The following is a 24,544-nucleotide window of genomic DNA, read 5'->3' as shown; positions in this document are numbered from 1 at the left end:
CAGGTTCACAATGCATACAATGTGATATGATTGGTCTTCAGAACAAGTTTGGATTAGACAGGTTTCCGGTTTATTCAGGGTTCGGTTTAATCAGGTTTCACTGTATATGTCATAATGAAGGACGAACATGCAAATCAATAATGATATATGCTTTACAGATGCATTATGTTGTGCAAAGCAGAAACACAAGCTGTTTTTGTTATCTGTGAATACAAAAGGTTTATTATTATTCTGACACTCCTATTAGTAATTTGGTATGCCTGCATACGATCATGACTATAAATAGTGTTTTACAAATATTGATCTTTACATTGAATAATGCATTGGTTAATTACTGTCAATCATTGTACGTATCAAAGGATTCTTAATTAAGATGTGACATTTTGCACATTATTGTCAACCTATTAACATAATGTAAGTATACATATCAAATTATTAAAACATTTGTTTTGATTTTGTTTTTGTTTAACAAAGATTGTGTCAAAAAAAATGCATTCAAATTTAAACTTGTTCTAGTTCATGTGTACCTGCGTAGGTCCCAACAACCTTTTCATGTGAACACTATTCAGCAGTAAAGATCAAGGTAAATCATTGGTTTGAATGAAACTGGACGAATGCGCGTTCAGATTTGTGTTTGTGTGCAAGTGTATGTTCGTGAAAAAACAACACTTTATATCCTTTCAAATTTAAGATAATATTAAAATGAAAACAAAAACGATAAGAAAGAAACAACATCTCAAAGTTTTAAGTAATACAACACTATTAATAAAAATTATTTTTGATTGTCTGATATACGAAATTCGCTGCATGCTGGGCATAACTAGTTTTCTTATACAATTTTATTTATCTATTTATCGAAAGAACATTTCTGCTATATACATGATATAGAGGTTTATCATTTAACGAACATAAAGTAAACGTCTCCGTATCGTTGCTTAAGGTATATCTCTATACTTCAAAAAAAAAACTTGTGTAAGATTGCAATCCACACGAATAGCTTAAACCTTGATACTACAATATACATGTATATATGGCCCTTGAACACAGTTTCATTGTATTTCGTAGTGCAACTCTATTACACAATACATGATAATTAAATTACACAGTTACTTGCTTTCTCTCAATGTCAATTGTAGAATAATTTCTCTTTGCAAAATGTGTTATCAGGCCCGGCAAATTGTTAGCCAAATCAATCAAGTTGTAACACAACTTCAAAATGCTGGTAATTTATTTCGAAGATTATCCAGGCAACGGAATAAGCACAACAAAGAAGACGTAAATGCTATTTTAGACTTGTTACGCCTTTGAGGAATGTGTTACAAATCAGACTGTAAAGATTGAACTGGGCTATCATTACTTTTTTTTTTAGATTAGAAGTATAAAAGTCGGATCTCTTAAAAAATATTTCAACTATTTCAAACACAACTATATTGAGTACGAATTGAACTGAATCACATGCTATTTGTAAACTGTTCTGTGTATTCGAACAGTATCCTTTTTTTCAGATTCTGAGCATATTCTCTGCTGAAAAAGATAAAAACATCTGATACAGTGTTTTTACTGCAATGGAGTACAACCTTCTGGGTCAACAATGACAAAAAGGAATGTTGGATTGCTGATTTTTGTTTGTATCTCTTCCGACTGATACTGCGTCCAAATGGCAGAAAACAGTGGTATTTATTCATGTAATGTTTGGAACTTCTTGTTTCAAAACTAGGACTTATATATACCTCTTTATGCGTTTGTAAGTGTTTTTAACGGTAATATCCAAATACTTCCTCCCAGAAAAAGTTTTAAAAGAGGGACGGAAGATAACAGAGGGACAGTCAAACTCATAGATTGAAAAAAAAACTGACAACGCCATGGCTAAAAATGAAAATGAGAAACAGAAATCAATAGTACAGAAGACACAACATAGAAAACTAAAGACTGAACTGTATCATTGATGAACTGTCTTAAAACGTAAGATCAACTAGCGTATGTATATATGTACAGTATATAAAAAAGAAAAGAAATACCATTTAAAAATTGTTTCGGTTGTAAAATAAAGGAATAAATAACGACTTTCATTTAACATTGTAAAATAAAACTATAGCAGTAAGCATCAATAGATGCAGAAATAAGCAACAATTAATCATAACTTCCTAAATAAATAAATTTTCTTAGATAATTCAATTGAGTCCAAAATTGATGATGGATGCTTTCTCATTGTCTTAATTAGAAAATTAGAAAAATATATTATTATAAAAACGACAAAAAGCTTACTACTTAAAAAAAACACACATATTTACTTCCCGCTATCTAGTAGGGATATTGATAACATATACTGCGAGGAAAATCAATCGAATTCAGTGGTGACCGTGTATTTGTATTTTTTTTTTTAAATTTCAAACACGGATTCCAGATTACGAAGTTAAAATAATTTCCAAAATATAAAACAAATGTACATAAATTAAATGATTTATAACTTTAAAAAATAAATTTTTACACGTTTAAGGTTATATATATTACCTTTTCACAATGAAATGGATGGCGGAACGTTTGATTATAAAATGTTTTACATGACTGCAAACATATTTATAGAAATAGAAAAAAATGATTGATGAGGTGTAGTCATATTTATGCCCCGCCTCAGTAAGCTGAATGATAATATACAACTAAATGTACTTGTGCAGTGCGACCAAATGTATGAACTATTCGGCTGGTCGGTATGATATGTGTATTTGTGTTCGCTACAGTTGCATCAGTGTTCGTTTATTTCGTTGATGGAGATGGATATCTACAAATACGACCTCCCTCAGCGGACCAATGTTGCTATGAGGACATAAACATTGCTCATTTCAGCTATGAAAGGAATCTATGCGAAGGTAAGATATAAGATAAGTAGGAACATTTGATTTCCGTGCATATCCTTAATGTTGCTTGCAAAACTGGGCAGCAGACCAAAATCTCTATGCAAGGATCTGTTTAAGGGGATAGACCTGATATATGGGAGACAACTCTTACACCTGTATTGAAAGTCATTAGTGCGTTTTAACATAACAGTAATTTAAACAGTGATCAAGCATTTATGTTGTTTATACATTTGGCTGTGATAATGATGCAGACAGAACCATTAAGCTCTATATGTTTGACACCATCAAACATTAAACTAAAGAACATTTTTTTTTTAAATGATGTGGATAAAAAGGTAGAAAATTACCATTCATACGTGAAATGCTTAAAAAAAAACATCGATGGCAATGAACTGAGTCTGATGAGTTCAGGAGCAACTTTACCGACTGAAGGACCTTGTGGCATTATTTAGCAATAAACTTTGAAGTTTTGAGAAATAAGTTTTGAACATATAAAGTAAATAATACAGTTATATGGTTTTAGTGCTAAGTCATTGATACAGAGTGTGTACTTACTTTTTGTGGGTTTTTTTTTCCAATATAAAAGGCTATATTCTAGAAGATATGATCTGAACAACAATCCTAGTACAAGCTTATGCTAATAGATAATCTTCTTTAACACAAAGATAGTACTCAGATAGTGACAGACTGTTAAAACAATGATGTCTGATAGCGTCTGCTATATGATGATAGGAACATTTTGTAGTCTGTGGAGAGAAACCAATAAATAGTTGTGATAAAAAAGTATATCAGCTCGTCCTAAGAATACTCGTCCCATATTGAATATTAATGTTTTTTCTTTATATAATTAATACCATTATTATTGGGTCAGTACTCTATTACACATTAAAAAAATGCAAAAACAGTCTGTAGGAGGTAAAAGGGAAAAATGAATTGTGTCCCAAAATTCTACTTTTTTCGTGTGCCTTTTTAGCCATCTTGTTGACAAGTTTTGAAAATTTCAAATGCTCAAGTTCGATAAAATTTCGTGATTTAAAGATTAATAACCAATAAATGTTTAAACAACTTTTTGCAGGAATTAAACAACAAAATTTTTTTCTGTCTAAATTTGAAAAAAAAGTGCTATCTGAGCTGGCCAGACTTTCGCCGTATCAATTTTTAAAAACCGTTTTTTTTTACGTTCAGTCTATTTATATTACCATGATGGTTCAGGTTTACTTTAAGATGTGGTTCTTCTATGCAATTTAACAGTCAGGGGAATTTCAAATGACTACATGTGCAAAAACACTCAATGATTTTTACCTACTAGTGTTTTCGACCGTTTTTTAGGGTACCCTTAAACTGGTCATATTCAATATACCCTAAACATAAAATGAAACGGTCAATTTCCTTAAGACTTTGGCAGATGATGCATTGGCCCCTACCTTTTCAATGATGTAAATATTAGAAAAAATAAACGAGAGGAAAATTTTGGTGTTACCAAGGCCTACCCCTTAAGCATGAGATATTATCAAGTTTCCACATAATCACACTAACATGAACATACCGAACGTACTGATAAATTGTAGGTGTCATAGTCAGAATGATTTGAATAAAACGGTGATACAGAATACTATCAACCAGAGCTCAAAAGATATACAAAAATATTTGTCATCGTATGGCCTAAAACAATGAACAAATATGTGTATATATATATAGTTCGGAACAAAAGGATACGACATGACATATGTAAAACACTTCAAACTAACGGCCGTCTCTACAACATAACATGTATTTAAACAAAATATTATAGACATTACCAACCACAACAACTGAATTACAAGCTCCTGGTTTTAGTGAGGCACACAAAAAAAATACCATTTATACAACAAATAAGATCCGGGAATTAGGGTATGCAGTACTCGCATATATCAGTTTAAAAGGGCTGTCTGATGTTTGGATTTGGTGTAGATGACTTTGCGAACAATATTTTGTATTGATTCATTTTGTTTTTGATGTTTCTGTATAGTACAAAAGCATGTGTTTTCATGGAAACATGGTTCAGTTAGTTTTATCACTAATCACATTAAATAGTGTTGCAAGTTATATTGTGTCATCAATTTTACATAGGGGTATATTGTTCTCACTGTAATGAAAACCCATTGATGGCCTTTGTGCTATTTGGATGAGTGGTTGTCTCTTTGACACATATTCTGGTTGACTGTTAGTTTACGAAGATATCATAAATATGTTACAAGACGTAATATCCTGGCAAAAAAACATAGGTTTTGTTATTGCAATTACAAAAATCTGGGGATCTTTATAAAGTAAATAATATATTTATTTCATGTACAACTCTACTTCAGTTACGAGATCGGCTAAATAGAGGCAACAGTAGTATACCGCTGTTCGAAACTCATAAATTGATAGAAAATAATAAATCCGGGTTACAAACTAAAACTGAGGGAAACGCATTAAATATAAGAGGAGAACAACGACACAACATTAAAATGTAACAAACACAGAAACGAACTAAGCATTAGACAAAATCCGATGATAATAACAAATATAACATCAAAACTAAATACAGAATTTGGGAAATAAAAAGTACCGTGACACGTCTTATAGTAATGTAAATGTTTGGTTCTCCTTTTAACTTAATTACCTTTACAATTTGTGTACTACACTGACCGACTTTAGAAACGCAACACTAGATTGTTGTTTTGTTATTTTTGAATGAATGTGTCACCTGTCAAAAGCAATGACTGCCTGTTACAAACGCCAAAATGATTGTCAGACAGGTCAACAAATTCTGTCTGACATGCTTTGGGTTCTGTTTTACACCTTCTGATTTTGCATTTGTTCAACCCATTAATTGGTTTCGGCAATTATGCGGTTGGAACTTGAGGGCTTGAAATGGTTTCCGTCAGTCGATTCTTTGGCAATTCAGTTGATGGGAAACATTTATGTCATGGATCTGTACGCAATGGCACACGGCAATTTTATTAGCAGTTGACGTTGCGGCCTTTAACATGTCTGGCTTATGACGTTGCGCAATCAAATTCTGTTGATGTTTCATTGTCACTACACGTTGATCTCTTCATTGATGGCCGGAACAAATCTTGTCTATTTGTATCGTTGTCGGAAGGACAAAAAGATGAGTTTCTGAAGTCATAAAGTATGGTTGCAGCACGTTTATGTTTTCATGTTTGCAGTATACTGAAGGGATAATTCAGTTTTTATTTCGCAGTCTTGGCAATATGGAGATGCAACATTTTTTTAACTGATTTAAGTGAGGAAAAGGATTGAAAGAACTGTTTCACAAAGCAAAAAAAAAAACCTGAAACAATCTTTCATGGGTCCAAAATTTCGCTTTAAGAAATTCATGCGACTTCAAAAATTCGGAAAGTTCAATAACCACAGGTAAGTCAGATTTTGATTTTTGTAAAGAGAAAGAAGTATGACAAGCATGAAAAGTAGTAGTAAGAGAATCAAATAAGATTTGGTAATAAAATCAACAAAATGAGTGTTGCGTTTATAAAGTCATTCAGTATAGAATGACACATTTTTTTTTATTTGCAATTAGAAGGCATCATCAGACAACATTCATTATCGAAATGTTCATCTATTGAAGTAACATTAATACTTTTCATGTTATTGAATAAATATTTAAATAAACGGATTAGAATCGGGATACATATTTTTATCTTTAGTAATGTTCGCTGACTCGTTGGTTACGACCTTTTTTCACGTCATCTATAGACAATAGTTATATATTTGAATTTGATATTACCTTATAGGAGGTATAGTTCGTGAACTACATTTGACAGAAAATAAATTTAAGAATGGAAATGTGTCAAAGAGACAGCAACCCTACCAAAGAGCAGAAAACCGTTGATGGCCACAATGGGTTTCAACACTGCAAGAAAATCTCGCACCCTGTTGCGTGCCTCAGTTACTTTACTTTACTTATCATCTTTATTCCCAGTGGGATATAATGCCTCAATTGGCCCTTAGCAAACAGTGTACTAGCTCAATGATAATGGACGTCATACTAAACCTCGAAATATATAAATGAATTAAAATTAAAACTGTTACATGACTAACAAAGTTCCGATGCTTATGCCTCGGAACAGGCACAAACATGCGACAGGGTTAAACATGCTTTGTGAGACCCCAACCCTCCCCTATACAATGCAGAAGCATGACAGATTATTACTAAGTATTGGTAAACTAGCATGATACATAATATTAGGAAAGAAAAAATGAATTCTTAGAACATTGATAATGTCAAACATTATTTCAGGACCAGACGTTTGGTGCAGAGTACACCCGTGTTGGACGACATGTGGGTCACAACGGAGACAATCACCTATCAACATCAACACAACAGAGACTTTTTATAAAAGATATTCAAGGCTAGAATTTGATAATATCGACACAAGAGTTCTTGCAAATATTAAAAACAATGGTAAGTAGTAATAGTATCAGTAGATAGATTACAAATCAATCAGCAAATGTTTCTAAAAACTGTTATTTCAAATTGATAATTTTATAAACTTTAGCTACATTGTAGCTATTGACGTGTCTTTATCGTATTATTATCGACAGCTTAACATTATGACTTATTTTCACTTCCTAATTTAAACCATATTGGAAAAGCAATGTTGTACGAATTTTGTTTACTAAATGCTAAAAATTCGTAAATTGTTTTCAAAAATAGATTAAAATAAACTTTAAAAAAAACTTCATGCATTTAAATATTTCTTCTAATTTTTGTGTCATTATCCTGGAAACAGGTCATTGCCCGGATTTTAATGTTGACGAAGAATTTGATGACGAGATAACTCTATGTAATGTTCCTGAAAAACCAAAAGAAATGGAATATAATTTTGCTCAGTTGCATATCCACATTGGACGAGACGAAAATAAGGGATCTGAACATTGTATTGACAACAAATTTAACCCTATGGCGGTGAGTATCTGAATGATATTTAATAAGACATTTATTATCTTATAAATATTCATAAAGATGTCTTGCAATCTCGCAACTTGGTAAGATGTAATGCATTCACCAACACAAAAAAGACCTTAAAACCATACATGGTCGCAAAACCACTAAAACATATACAATTGTAAACAGTTTACATCTATAGCATAGATACATGTCAATAAGACTTAACCACATATATTCGGAAAATCACTCGTATGCACTGCAACCAAATTCAGGAATGATATAATAGCTCAGTAAGAAATCAACAAATACTGCTTCGTAAGCATCGGTCGTATGTTATATCAGTGTTACTGTGACCGATGTCCTACTGTGATTCATGAATTGATAACTTTATGTGATCGTGATTTTATAAAGAATGTTAGAAATAAGATATTAATTACTACTTATTTTTTGAAGTGTCATTTAAATCATTATAGAAAATCAACTACAGGAAAATACCTTAATCCCGTAAACAAGTATGGAGGTAAATAAGAAATACTCAACGAATATTAACGATCATTTGAGAATGGGCTAATAAGACTCAATAAACATTTTGATAAAATAAACAGAACGAAGCTAAAAACATATATAGAATCACAAATGTATATAAATTGGTTACATATGTTAATAATTAGGAAAATTTAAAACTGTCTAGTAATCTCTACAGTGAAACTAGAAATAATAAAGACACGATGTGTTTTTGGTTCAGTATACTTGCACCTTTTATCACAACAACACTGGTTTGCTTATCGGTATTGGTGTTTCCTCTCTTGTTTGATCATTTAATCTGTGTACATAGTGTATATATAATGTGTATACTTAATAAAGGGAGGTACTCGTCAAATAATGTTACGTCAAGTGATTTACAGCAATAAAAAATAATTGTAAAACATAATTTTAATAAGACAAAATCTCGTATATCCATCAATGACAAAGTGACACTCATATTTAAATTATGTAGTCCTTAGTCCTTATCATTAGCTATTTACGCTTCAACCTTTTAACGCATTCTTGTCTTTCACAGAAGATACGGACAATAAGATTCAATAATAAACTGACAATGCCAAGGCCAAAAACCCTAAATAGTAAATAACAGTGTAGAAAAGATTAGAGGTTGGAGCGATCCTGATGAAGGTAAACTAAGAAAATTTCATTTCATTTTAAGACCTTAAAACGTTGTTACGTTAATTAGTTCTTCGTATGAATTGATGACTTTAAAGATTGAGTACTATCATGCGTCTCATAAATACTGCCTATTTCCAAGTAATATATAAAGAGTTATCCCAATGATTTTACGACTGTAACTATTAACTGACTTCTCATCAATATCACTTAATTCTACTGAATGTATAACATGTATAAGGATACAGGTTTTCAAAATAAGTCTGCACGTATTTCTTCAAATGGAGATATACCACAGATCTCATGTCCGTACTACGATAGTTATCCATATGATCATGGTAATTCATATCAATGACAAAAGGCCTCTGTTTTTTTTTCAACAATTTATCTATCTATATACCTCCGTAACAGGTGGCACTTAAATAACAAATGTTTACATTTTTTTTTCAAGAACAAAATTATTAAGCTGCTTTGCCTGACTTTTGATATGGGCTCATTTGTTTTTCCTTATGCGAGGTTGCTAACTTCATACTCCTACATGCAAATGTCTTTCGTATTCAATTTAGGAATTCTAGGAACCATAAGTGTTATCATAAAACTATTATGTTTCAGGATCACATGATGGTGTTTTACGACAGTGACTATGATAGTGTTGGGGAAGCTAAACCACAGAAAAATAGACTGGTGGTGTTAAGTGTTATGATAGAGGTAGGAGTGTAATACACAATCCAGTAGCTTCTTTTCTAGCCTTTTAGTGATTAAAACCCATTGTAAGTTGATACATTCTACTTTCGATAGCCGTGTACGATTTAAAATAAGACCAATATTAACGTGAATATTTTAGTTTCTGAAATATCGGATAAAACTGAAATAATACGAGAATGATACAATAAATGTAGACGAGTTCTTACAAAAGAGGGACGAAAGATATCAAAGGGACATTTAACTCATAAATCGAAAATAAACTAAAAAAGCCATGTCTTACAATAATACGAAAATGTATCGTTCTAATTTACATAAATACTTGTATTGGGCTTTCATAATGACACTGTAAACTATATAGTTGAAATAATTTGCATTTCATATTTAACAATTCATAAACTAGCATATATGTCATTTCAGGTATACGGTAAATCACACGAAAAAAATGAATGTGGGGTAAGTTGGAGAATCGGATACTATGAACAATTTGTTAACCGTTAACTCTCGTATTTCAAATTCTAGATTGATTTCCTTTACAGAAAATTTTATAACTCTTACATATATTATATTGCCCATCGGTTTATTATGGAAAAGTTTGTGTCTATAACTTAAACTCACAATACTTGAACGTGTCAGTTTAACGTTGGACGTGTTAAAAACTGTTCATAATCAATTACAGTGAAACAGAAGAAAAGTCTGCAATTTGTATTTTACATTTTTCAAAATGGACAATGAAGAGGGCTGAGTTATTAAAAAAAACAATAAGAAGAAATATATAATTAAATAATATAATATTAAACGAAACTCAAAACAAAATAACTGTGTAATGCATTACACATTATTATATTGGTAAGTTGATGGAACATGTAAAGTCAGATTTGCAAAAAAGCTAAGTAAACTTATGGAAAAATACTATGAAAAAGTGCGACCATATCCTACCGAATCGATACCTGCTGCTTTCTTTGACAACCTAAGTTCTAGTCGCAGAAGTAAGCATACTTAAATCAAATAGAAACCAAAAACACAAATTTGAAGAGACAGGACACATTTCGTCAGATATATAGTAAGCACCCTTTAATTAAATAGGAACCAAAGACTTAAATTCTAAGTGACATGTCACGTATCTTCAGATATAAGTAGTCAGCACATAATGTTGATATGAAACATCATTTTCTTAATAAATGAACTTACAACTGTTTTGTTATATTCTGCGACGACCATGCGCCTAGAATATTAAACAGAAGTTTTATATCAAATACAATTTTCAAATGATTCACTAAGAGAGTGTTACATTGTGTAGTCGAGAAAGTTTTCTTGGATGTACTTGTTTGTTACGTATACTTATTGGTTAATACAGGGCATGTACTTTATTTATTACAACTTCAATCCACTGCAGACAAATGGATATAAAATTATTTATATATTAAAACAAATACTATGTTTAGAGTTTTGCAGTCAGATACCATTATCAAACTAACTAAGAATTTGTTGTAGCACGATAAAAACAATTTGATTCTTACGATTGCATTTCCTTCATTCCTTTCTTTCAATTCTTTCTAGACAGTTGTCCGAACAATAATTGCGGTCAAACGCCAAGTCCAGACTTCATACAACAAAAATGCGAAAAAGAACAGCAAAACGACAGAACATTTAGAGTTACAGAAGGTATTACTCCTCTAGATGTCCTTCCGTATGACAGAGATCGATTCTACACGTATGCAGGGTCTCTAACTACACCTCCATGTTATGAAACTGTACAATGGGTTGTTTATAAATGCCCAATTAAAGTTTCTAGCCAGGCAAGTATACAATTATATGCATTTGAACAATTAACTTAGCTTTTTTCAAAGAGAGTGCTCTGTAAGTGCTGACATAATCCTTCTAGACACAAACACATAAGGATTCATAACGTGTTGTTTATTGAAAAAAAAACCTGAATGTTGCAACTAAACAGGTGCCCAGGTAAGGTAAATCAGTAAATCAAAATAGTGATGTGGGAGTAAACGAAAGTTTTTTTTTAAATATAACGGTCGTTTTATCAGTTAAACAGTTTCATATTTTCTATGTCAGAGCCTTTTATAGCCAACTATACGGTATGTTCTACATGGTTGAAGGTCGTACGTTTGCACATAATTGCTCAAATCCATTTTTTAAACCTTGGGGGATAGTTTCTCATTGACAATATTAATCCATCTCCGATCTCCGTATTCTTATATAAACGGTTGTGAAACATTTTATGTACGCATTATTTATTACCATACGCAGATTTTCTGTGCATTTACCTTTTGTATTGTCTTTGTATATGCATAAATGTCTATTTCTGATATGAAATTGAAAAATGGATACTAATATATGTTATACAATAATTTATTAATGTTTGTTTAAATAAGTCTAAGGACGGCAATACTGACATTTTTCATTGATTTTCACTTCTATATATACTAGCCACAAAAAGAAACGATACCCACATTTTATCAAAAATATCAAGTTTATTTTTCAACAATGTTATTTTTGATTTATATTTTAAGTTTTAAAATCATTTAAAAACTAAGGTTTCAACTCCCTCAGGCAAAGTTGGCCTTAGATGAATTCGGCTATTTATATTAGGTATTTTTGATAGATATCTCTTCAACGGTTTCGATACTCATACATTTTCGGATTTCAAATTTTTGGCTTCGAGCGTTCCTGATGAAGGTAAATGCAGAAAGGCGCTTCAGACGCAAGAAATTATTAACCGTGTTGTTTTCAATTTTCTATGGTTTAATAATATAACAGCATCCAAACTTAACAAAGATAACAGATTACAATTAATGTTCCTTATTGCACGAACTGTTTGAGGATGTCGTTGTCAAAACCAAAAGTTGAAGAGTTAATATTGAGAAGGGCCAATCTTGCGTTGATAACAGCATTCAATCTCCGAATTATTCATCAAATTAAACGCTGAAAAAATGCTTGTAGAATGGTGTTCCCCATTTCCGCTAAGTCAGCTCGTAGCTGGTTGACTGACTCTGGTGGCTGATGACGTCTGCTTACACGTTTGTCAAGTTCATCCCATAAATTTCAATGGGTGATAGATCTGGCGATTAAGCTGGCCATGGAAGAATATCAATGTTATTCTGCCCAAGATATTGTGTGCATACACGTGCCACGTTGTACCTAGGATTGTCCTGTTGGAAAGTATGCCAATTTTCATGCCTTGCAATAAATGGTTGTACACTTGGAGAGAGAATTTCATCACGATAACGAACTCCAGTAAGACTTCCGTTTATGAACTTCAAGTCAGTGCGTCGACAATGCGTGATTCCAGCTCCAAACCATCATATATACCGACATTACCAAAGCGATCGCATTCATGCACACATTGCGTCTGTATAACGTTAATTTTAACGTCTGTATACTCTTATTCTGTAATCACTTCTACGTACATGACGTAAGCGAAGTATGGACTCAACACTAAAAACAACGTTTTTGCCACCTTACACGGTTCCAATACAAACGTGCATTTGCCCAACGTTGGCGTGTAGTTCGATGACGCTGTTTTAAAATGGCTCCTACTACTGGATGCCGTGAACGCAAACCAGTCTCTCTTAACCTATTATGTACAATTTTAGCGGATATACTTGGATTATGCCTCCCAGTTGTTTGCCTTGCAGTAATTGTAGCTGGCAAAAACCGATCCCTGAGATGGGTGAATCTTATTCGACGGTCTTGGCGTAAAGTCGTTTATCTTAGACGTCAAATACGTCGTCTGTCATTCGAGGATCCACTCTGTCTTAAACGACTCATTAATCTTGTTATTGTCAATTTGGAAACACCAACGTTGTTTGCAACGTCAATATGGCGCATACCTGCTTGTACCGTTCCCACTGCTTTATCACGCTACTTTTGTCGCAGACGAGGCATATGAAACCGGCTTTTTTGGATGTCACCTTCAATTAACTTTTTTTTACCTGTGTTGAATGGATATTTAATCACCCTTATCGAATTTAAAAAGTGTGGTTCCGCTAAAAAATCGACCAAGACGAAGTTATTTTCTGGTAGAACAAAAACAAAAGTGCAGTAAAATATTGAAAACACCACGTTAAATAATTTCATGCGTCCGAAGCGCTTTTCTGGATTAACATTCAACAGGAACGCTCGAGGCCAAACATTTGAAATCCGAAGATGTATAAGTACCGAAACCGTTGAAGAGCCATATGTCATAAATATTTAAAATAAATACCCAAATTCATCTTAAGTCAACTTTGCCTGAGGGAGTTGAAACCTTAGTTTCTTATTATTTGAAAATTTATAAACGGACAATTTTTGAAAGGTTTGTTAAATCATGTCAGTACCGAAGTACTGACTTCTGGGCTGATGATACCCTCGGATACTTATAGTCCACCAGCAGAGGTATCGACCATACAGACTTATGCCTCTTTTTGAACATACAGCTAATTATTAATTTGTTAATAAACATTATTATGGACAAAGGTTGAGTATCGTTTCTTTTTGTAGCTAGTATATATTATGGCGTAGACTTTAAGACACGATGTCACGTAATCAATTCATACGCAATTCATGTTATTACTGGTGTTTATATAATTTTAAATGCATGTTAATCATGTTAATCATGTTTGAATGTTTTCCTTTTTTTATGACGTCAAAAAGAGACACAATAGAAAACATAACAAATTATAATGGAATCTTGAAATGAAGTTATCAGATTTAACAAAACAGAGGTGGATTGTAAAACATTTATGATAGACTCAGTTTTGAATGAACTAAAAGGATTGATGAAAAGGATTCAGATTATTGGTTTGTGCGTAAAGCTTTCGAAAAATAGAAGTACCATGAATATTGTGACTGGTGTCATATATTGAGCTTACACCTCTCCAGATCCTCTAAGTTATTTCACAGTTTAAAGCATGCTGTTCAGTCTGGAGTTTTTATTAAATGATTTCCATACCCTATTATAAAATGTATTACCTGACCATTTTACGTATTATGCTCTGCTTTCTCCAGTTGCTTTTTTGCTTATGCATCTTGTTGTGTCTTTGATAGCCTCCCTTGCTTTTTTTCAAAACTTTACATATATTACATTACTAAAGAAACGTGTAATTACGAATTTTATCAACTGTTATAACATTGTCGATCCACAGTTATTTATTCGAAATGTGAATTGGGTAAATTATATAAACTTTTCTTTTTTTCATTTCCACCAAATTAAATAAACTTGTCCATGCATGTTTAATTCATTGACTAAATGTAAGTATTTCATTAGTGTCCACTGTATTTTGTATAGGCTTTTAGAATGTTACAGTTGGTGCAAGATTCAAATCATTACCCCCTTACACATCTTGGTGTACGGAGACCGATACAGGTAAGGAACAATTTAAGAAACAAAGTGCTTTCATGGAACGTTACTTAAAAATGGCGGGACACCAGTAAGATACATATACATATATTGTTGTGTTTGATAGAGTTCATTGCAGAGAGCATAGATCAAATGTAGAAGAAAAAAATCATGCGTGCTAAATTTATTGCATGGCTTTTGAAAATTTAACAAACTTGTTTTAAACACTAGTTTACACTAACTATACATAACTTCTTCTGTTGTAATTTAATCTTAATTATCGACACACAAAAGCAAGACAGGTCTCTAGAATTAGCTGCCAAATATTAAAATATAAGCAACACCGATGACATGTGGATTTAGGGAATCTAGATTAATCTGGTTGAGCGAGACCTCAGGTCAGAAAGCTGTTGTGCATTGGTTGTCGGTTTTACTTGTGGTTCATAAGTGTTTCTCGTTTCTCGTTCTTTATATTGATTTGACCATTGATTTTTCTGTTTGAAATGTTTTACACTTAAATATAGTAATTTTGTGGCCCTTACTACCTTGCTGTTAGCTGTGAGCCAAGGTTCGATGATGAGGCCGTACTTAGACATACTCAGGTAAAAAGCATCCATAGAATAATACATTTCGTTTACAGACGTGAAAGTGAACATGTGATTACTTGCTACTAAAATTATTTAATATACAATGTATAAAAAAAAGTAAAATCTCAAAAATACTGAACTCAGAGGAAAATCTAATCGGAAAGTCCATATTAAATCACATGGCAAAATCAAATGACAAAACACATCAAACACGAATGGACAAGAACTGTCATATTCCTGACTAGGTACAGGCATTTTCAAAGGTAGAACATAGTGGATTAAACCTGGTTTTATAGCGCTAAACCTCTCATGATGATGACAGTCTCATCAAATTCCTTTATATTTTCAATGATGCGTGAACTAAACAGACAAGGTAAATAAAATAGTCAAAATATGGGTACAGCCAGTCATCATCGCGTAACAATTTTAAAAGGAACAATTAAACAGAACATAAAAACATCTATCTACAAACACATTCATTGATTCGCGTGTCTGACGTCAGACAATTTTATACGTCACATATATTTGTCGTTCAATGTACAGTATATACAAACAATTTTAAAATTTCACATTGGCAATGTTAGCATACAGGGTTAAAAAATCAAAAGTATGAGTGAATTAATTTCAGAAATAGACCGAGATTTAAAATAGTCCAAAAGTTATATAGAATTTATAAAAATCCACAAATAGTTCATTCCACTACGCGATTGAATCATTTTGACGTTTGTGGTTCAACGTATTTTCTTATTCATAAGTACAGAGTCAAGTTATAAGAAACAAAGAAGCACACAAAGTCGCATATACAAAACACACCACCAAAAATGAAAGATAATACAAACGCATTGACCTGATGTTTAAGTACCGAGCCAAGTTAAATGGATATCACATAAACCAATTTAACAGTTAAATAAATATTAATAATAGAACAAAGACAAAGAACAATATAATACGTTGTTAAGATGATAACCAACATTAGTACGCAGATCTATACATCAAGACCATCATGATTTTTTGTGATGTTGATACGGAATATTTTCAAACAAGATATTGATACCTTCCGATGAACTTTTTTAGATAAAGGACGAGACGTTCTTTGACATACCACTGGTTCATCAACTTTCTACTCAGACACTGATGACGTTTAACAAAGTCTGAGTACGTGCTGCAAGCTCTTGAATATCTATCCCATATGCAGGTGAAATTTGTATATTGCTACTAAGGTGGGGGATTTATAATTTCAAAGTTAAAATCGTCTCATTTGTCAAAGATTCTGGTACTGAGATGACTGTGTAAGTCAAATTCGATATATAAGTCTTAAAATGAGGCGGAGGAAGCCGTGTCTGCTGTTTCTTTTATTCTAGTTCTGGATGATATATTAATGGAACCCATTTAGAAAAGTTTTGTTTATGGAAAGAACATCATCAATATATCTGAAAGTGAAATTAAATAATCTGGCTTCTTTGATTCTCATGTTTTTGACAATTGTCTGAAGGAACTCCGATTCATACGAAAATAAGAAGAGGTCGGCAAAAAGAAGTACACAGTTTGTTCCCATATGAATTCCGACAATTTGTTGGAAAAATCCACCTCAAACCTCAACAAATATCTTGTCGATTAGAAACTCCAGCATACTGACCACTTGTTCTTCTGTGTAGCATGTTATACCTTTTTATTTGTCACTATTAACAATTAACGAAATATGCCTTATGATATCCCAAAGTAATACATATATAGCGTATGCTACCATTTTCATGTTGAAAAGCATTGTGGATTATTTCATTAGGCGATTTTATATTTTTACCATGGGGAATGGTGGTATACAGGGTTGAAAAAGACCAAGATTTAAAATTGTCTACAAGTTCTTTAGAACATTTAAGAATCCACATATGGTTAATACCACTACGCGAGTAAACAGTCTGACTGGAACCTTTACAGCTTTTTATCGATATATTTATATTCAAAGATAAGTCTGCACCAATCATTTGTTATACTTATACCAAACCTATTTCAACTAAAATATTCAATTACAAACACGTTTTGCAGGATCTCGATATTGACAAATTCAAGTCTAAACCTCCTGATTGCACTTGTGCTAGTTCACAATTCACATATAACCCTGCTGGCCACGTTATTACCGGTGACCTTAACATTGTTAAAACACTTCTCCACGAAATGTGTTATCTAAAGGTCCGAAATATCTTTAGCATAAATCCATCAATTGGAAATAAAACTTTAAAATTTAGATGGATTCAGTCGAAGATTATGCCAGGCAATGGGCGAAGCGTAAGGAAGAAGACGTAGACACTCTTTCCGAATGGATTAAGGCAGTGAGTTCGTTGATACAAATCACAATTAAGAAACTGAATGGGTCTATCAATGCCATGCTACGTCAATCGTTAAAGACCCATATGTTGCAAAACACCTATCCTACCTCTATGACAAATATTTTTTTATCCTCGCAGATAAAGCCCCAAACAACATCGTTTTTGTGTGTAAAACTCATTATATTAACTGCTTTAGGTATTGATAATTCACTTAGAAACTCAACATATACCCTTACGACACTTACCAAAGAGGAAATCCTGGATAATCATAGGTCGTATCTATGTTCCTTTGGAATTTCAACCAAAGATGAAGAACTGGATCTTCCATCACTGTATTGGATACCTAAACTACATACGTGTCCTTACAAACAACGATATATTGCTGGGTTTTCCAAGTGCTCCACGAAACCTCTTTCTAAATTATTAACATCTATTTTATCAGCAATCAAAGACAGGTTTCAAAGTTATTGTGAAACTGCCTATTCTAGAAGTGGCGTGAATTAGATGTGGATACTTAAAAATTCCAAAGATCTTTTTGAGTACATACAATCTAACTCTCTTATATCTTGTAACAGTATTAAAACATTTGACTTTTCTATTCTTTACACAAGTATTCCACATTCCAAACTAAAAGACAAATTGAAAGAGTTGGTATTGCTTTGCTTCATAAAAAAGAATTGCTAACGTAGATACAAGTATCTTGTCGTAGGGAGGGACAAATCCTACTTTGTAAAAGATCACTCTGATTCAAACAAAAAAAATCTCTGAAACTGATATTATCAAGATGCTTTATTTCTTGATTGACAACATATTTGTTACGTTCGGAGGACGTGTTTTTCGACAGACTGTCGGCATTTCAATGGGAACAAACTGTGCCCCTCTACTTGCCGACTTGTTTCTTTATTATTATGAGGCTGACTTCATACAGGAACTTCTTAGAAAGAAAGACAAGAAGTTAGCAATATCCTTTAACTCTACTTTCCGCTATATAGATGATATTTTTTCACTAAATAATTCAAAATTTGGTGATTTTGTGGAACGCATCTATCCCATCGAACTTTAGATAAAGGATACTACAGATACAGTTTAGTCAGCCTCATATCTTGACTTACATCTAGAAATTAACAATGAGGGTCGGTTGAAAACAAAACTTTACGACAAAAGAGATGATTTCAGCTTTCCAATTGTGAACGGGGTACAATGTATATATCTCCCAATTGATACGATATTCCCGTGTTTGCATTTCCTATCATGATTTTCTTGATAGAGGGTTGCTGCTCACAAGGAAGCAATTAAACCAAGAGTTCCAAATGGTGAAGTTGAAATCATCCCTTCGTAAATTTTACGGACGCCATCACGAGTTGGTTAACCATTATGGAATGACCGTTTCACAAATGATATCGGATATGTTCCTTACGTCGTAACTACAATCCCCTTCCCTTTCATAAATGTGACCTAACGAATTAGACTATTTACCGGATTTGTTATCACATAAGCAACACGACGGGTACCACATGTGGAGCAGGATATGCTTACCCTTCCGGAGCACCTGACATCGCCCCTAGTTTTTGGTGGGGTTCATGTTGTTTATTCTTTAGTTTTCTATGTTGTGTCATGTTTACTATTGTTTGTGTGTTTGTCTTTTCAATTTTTAGCCATGGCGTTGTCAGTTTATTTTAGATTTCTGAGTTTGACTGTCCCTTTGGTATTTTTCGTCACTCTATTATATCCATCCATTCATATTCCTGTCGACACGCGTGAACAAAAAATCTGTTAAGAAAGTATGAGTTTATTATGTAAAACCATTATTATAGCATGTTTTTAACTAAAGTAGAATTTGCAGATAAATGATAGCATCAAAGGCATAAACCTTGCTACATAAAAGAAGCAAAAAGTTAATGTTTTCCAATTTTATTAATGAAAAGATATTATTAAAACCTATGTGTTTAAAATTTTGGTAAAACTACAAAATCACAATTTGTGACAAAACTTCAATTTTGATACTCAAATAAGTGATTTAAAAATCACTTATTTCAGTAAGTCCCCTGACTGATTATGGCCATGGTGAATTTTTCAAATGTGAAAGTTTTTGTGTAATAAAATAGGTTTGAGATGATTGAAGAATAATATAGCCTTCTTAGTGGGTTTGTATGAGGCCATTTATCTGTTTGGCAGTCCATATTTTCCTTTCCGTACCACCCATAGGTCCCTAAATTATTGTAGTGTTTATAACTGGATTTTACGCTCGATCTTTTCAATTCAATTTTATGGAAAAATGAACAGAAATGCATGATTTTTTTTTGGACCACTTGATAGATATAAACCTATGGTTTCCGGAAAGGTTTAACTGTAATTGATTGAAAATTTTCCTGTGGACCAAATTTTGGAGACTTTTGTGACATGTTCACATGGAAGATTCTCTTTCTATAAATATATGCATGCATAACACAAATATTAAGCCTTATTTGTAAAACAGGAGGGGAAAGAGGGTGTTTAAAAATTATGAGTGTCAATTTTAAGTTTTTTTCCTAACTGTGTATTGCTACCTAACGCTGCTGGATCACTATCAATATGTCGTGCTTTCTGTAACAAAAGTAGCAGGCTCAACAAAAATGATTTCTCAAACTATTATTACCGGTACATCACATTATTTCATTTCCAGTTCAAATCAGGCTTTTTCATAAAAAAAATAATTTTTAGAATGTGTCTTCTCAATGAGAAAATAATATGAGATTTGTTTATTTCCTAATACTAAAAAATCAACATAGTTTTTGTCTAATGCTTTTAATAAATAAGCATTTCATAGTCAAAGACCAATTTCTATTTATTAAAAATTTACTAAAACCCTTGATCAATCAGAAATTGTCATAGTTAATTCAATTAACTTATCTAGTTACAGAATGAAAATGTGAACATTTTCCCCAGCGGAATAATTGTCAGCCCATTCTCACCTTGGTTGGCAGCAAGTCCGGACAGAAAATTGTACAATCCAGCCATGTTGCCACAATACGGACTGCTTGAGATCAAATGTCCAGTGAAGCCGCTGGTTGATTGTTTGTACTTAAGAAAGGATAATGATGGTAACCTGACATTAAAGAAAAATCATAATTATTATCAACAAGTGATTATGCAACTTGCTGTCACAGGTCTTAAGTGGTGTCATTTTTATGTTTGGAGGGCTGATGAGCAACATCTGGAGACCATAGAATTTGATGATGAAGAGTGGGGAAGAATGAAGACAAAACTTGACTTATTTTATTTTAATTATTTTTTGGATTAATCAGTATTATAAATATTCCTAAGGCCAAATAAAATAATTTATGTGTTTCCTTTTACATATTTGAAAAAATTGGGTAGGAAGCTAGGGAATTATTTTTATTTTACAATTAACTTCTACATTTAGTGAGAGAGAGATTGCGACTTTATCAGTACTTATAAAAAAATGTGGAAAAAAACCCTTTTAAGATAGGCTAGTATCATGATTATTTAGCTTAAAATTTCAGCTAGGTTGGGAAATATGAAACACACCTATTGTTTTATTTGGCCTTACTGTGGTGCCTAGACTAAAATAAATTCCTGCCCCTTTAATTTTTATTAAATTTGACAAAATATTTACTTTGACAAAATTATAAACATTAATAAAAAATTTACAGCTAATTTCCTAATGCATGTAGAGCAAGACTTGGGTTAGCTTGCTTGCTTTGTTTGTAGATGTATATTGTATAATTGTAATTGAGATAACATTCAATCAAATTTAGATATAATATATATATATATACAGGTTTAACTATGCCTATATATATTGTTTGAAGAAGTCAATGTTAATTACAAAGCGTGAAATAATGTTTATACAAACAGAGCAAGCAAGCCTTCCAAAGTTTTACTCTACAAGCATTAGGACATTAGCTGTAACCAAACACTTTCTTTGCAAATTTACCTTGCATAAAACATTACAATGTAGTTTGACAAACATTAATTTTGATCATTGAGAAGCTTTCTATTTCCTAAAAATACATTTGTGATTATGTTGGCATTAAAAAAATAAAGACCTAACACTTGTGATACATGTATAAGTATCTATGATGTTTCTGTGCAATCACTTTTTCTATTGACAAATTTAAAATTCACTGCCACTGCTTTACAAGTGGACCTCTGAAAAGTGTCAGAATATTAGCAACAGTCCAAATTTGATTGATGGAACCAATCATGCTCAGAGGTATAGGTCTGTCAAAAAGGTGAAATTCTATCACTCTTCTATTGTGCCTTTTAACATGTATCCTCAGGCGAGCAATAGTTTGAGTTTCCTCTACCTCCTGCTTAGTAAACTGACCCTTATTCATAAGGAATGGGGGTGTATTGACAGTTATACCAGTTCCAGATAAAACATTATTTAGTACAAAACCTTTATCAGCCATAATGGAATCACCTTCCTCTAAAAGTTCAACTAAACCACAAAGCTTTGTTATCTCAACATCAGACATACTACCAGTATACAATGAAGAATTAAAAATAAGGGCACCATGTGGTGCAATACCAACAAGACTTTTAAAAGTATGTGTACTCTTATAAGTAGAATAAAACTTAGAGTTGAGAGCCAAAGATGATGGTCTCTCAGTTGGTATATCAGTGCAGTCAATAATAACTCTAGTAGTAGGATACAAAGTTTTAAAAACCTGAGGTATTTTGTTCTGAATCTGATTCCTTGTTGGCCATATATTTATACTACCCAGTACAAAATACAAAACATTTGACCATGTTATTAATTTTCTACTAACAGTTGAAACATGAACATTAAATCTACAAGCTAAATCTTGCTAAAACAAACCACACTTTAGTCTGCACAGAAACATAAACAACTCGTCTATTAAAACCATAGTCCTTTGTCTGGAAACAGACAAATTAACAGTGTCAGTGGCTTTATAATAATAGCTGGTCATAGAATTAGCAGCTGGTTGAATGTAATTAAAGAAAGCCAAGAACAAAGTATAAGTTGAAAAACCAGTAAAAAACATAATCATTGCATTATCATTAGAAAATCTGCACACCCCAAAACGTTCTATTCTTAACTTCTCCTTTAACTGTTTAATCTCTTCATCTCTCTCTTTCAACTTTCTCTCTAGTTCTTTCTTTCTGTTTTCAGCTACCACACTGAAATTCACATTATTCAAATTATTTAATGAATGCAACAGCAAAATATGCGAAAACTTGGAGCTAAAATTGTGTTTAAAAACAAAATACTACAGAAAAAAATTTGCACCGATTCTTAAATTTGATTAGAAACATTCAAGTTCCTTTGCAATTTTAAATTTATACAAATAGTCCTAATGTCAATATTAGAAATTATGTAACTGAAATGTCAGATACATTTATATTGCTCTGGGCACTACTATTTATGGTAGGGCTCTAATTTGATTAATCATACCTAGTATCCCCAAATGTTCTTCAGATTCTTCAATATCTTCTTCCTGGTTTACCTCCTCTGACTGAAATAAGAATTAATGACTGAAATTAACAATCTACATGTAACTGGCTGTCTGGTCTTATAATTGGTAAACAGTACAAACATCAGTTATACATTGTACTTATAGCCTGGCAATGACATTCATCCAGATGAGAAATTCAAAATATTGTATGATTTGTAAAATGACTTTATTAACAATGGAATACATATTTGCTGAAATAAAATTTATAAATTCAAGATTAAAGTACTGATTTACATTTGAATATGAAGTACATGTACATGTTCATGCTTCCTATATATATTTAGTCAATGCTATGCTTTAGTACATAATGATATACATTTATATACAAGTAAAAAGATATGATATGAGTGCCAATGAGACAACTCTTAATCCAAGATACACTAATAGTGTATCCTGTAGCATGTAAAGTTTAAAACATGTTTAAGTAAAAGCAACTGAAATACATGTACATGTATGTGTGACAATATAAAAAATTATGTTGCTCATTTCATGTACTTTTTATTTTATGTCTTTACAAATTATAACTTATACATTATTATGTAACATACATTATATGAAATGTATAACAAGTTCACTTACAATACTATCAATCATCTCATGCTCTGACTGCAGCTTTGTCTTCTTGTTTGGTATGATGTGTTTAAAAAGAGCTCTTCTTGGGGTGAAATCTCTTGTCCAACTAAACACTGTTGGTACAGCATCTGCTGTCAGAGTTTTCCTAACTGGTGTCCACTTGAAATCCTCTTTTGTGAAGTGCAAGGAACACACAAATGTGGATGCATTGATCTAAAAATGAACAGTTGCTTTTAGTATATAAAATAAACATGTATTTGTTTATAGACACATGACTGGTTGTTATCACCTTCCCACATCCAATGTCATTTATATTACATACATGCAGATGTATGTGAAAGATTGTTTTCATGTTTAAAAAAAAAATATGATGATCCACATTTAATAAAGTCGGTACTCAAATTTGGGTAATTAAATAAGGAGCACGATGAGTGACAAACCACAGAAAAAAAAACAAGGATGCTGATTATCACAAAATAAATATTGAGCATTGAGACATATTATTCTGAATTATGTGCTGTCATCGTTTGATGGCGATGAAAATATGATTCAACAGAAAAAGATAATTGGATAAATAAATCAGTTGGGAAA

General features: G+C 32.3%; 1 protein-coding gene across 1 annotated transcript; it reads left to right on the top strand.

Annotated features, from left to right (window-relative positions):
• Positions 1-2,710: 2,710 nt before the first annotated feature.
• Positions 2,711-16,346, top strand: LOC143074045 (nacrein-like protein). The gene is made up of 9 exons (XM_076249597.1): positions 2,711-2,867; positions 7,141-7,305; positions 7,634-7,809; positions 9,562-9,657; positions 10,072-10,111; positions 10,506-10,631; positions 11,212-11,450; positions 14,936-15,013; positions 16,329-16,346. The coding sequence occupies exons 1-9, from the start codon at positions 2,711-2,713 to the stop codon at positions 16,344-16,346; spliced, it is 1,095 nt and encodes a 364-aa protein (XP_076105712.1).
• Positions 16,347-24,544: the final 8,198 nt, after the last annotated feature.

Source organism: Mytilus galloprovincialis, chromosome 5 (genome assembly GCF_965363235.1).
Source record: "Mytilus galloprovincialis chromosome 5, xbMytGall1.hap1.1, whole genome shotgun sequence".
Lineage (NCBI taxonomy): Eukaryota > Metazoa > Mollusca > Bivalvia > Mytilida > Mytilidae > Mytilus > Mytilus galloprovincialis.
This window is presented reverse-complemented; position numbering and strand designations above follow the sequence as displayed.

Coding starts and splice junctions, on each gene's coding strand:
- LOC143074045 (XM_076249597.1), top strand. CDS start 2,711: ATGATATGTGTATTTGTGTTCGCTACAGTTGCATCAGTGTTCGTTTAT. Junction 7,306..7,633: donor TGCAAATATTAAAAACAATG/GTAAGTAGTAAT, acceptor TCCTGGAAACAG/GTCATTGCCCGGATTTTAAT. Junction 9,658..10,071: donor TGTTAAGTGTTATGATAGAG/GTAGGAGTGTAA, acceptor ATGTCATTTCAG/GTATACGGTAAATCACACGA.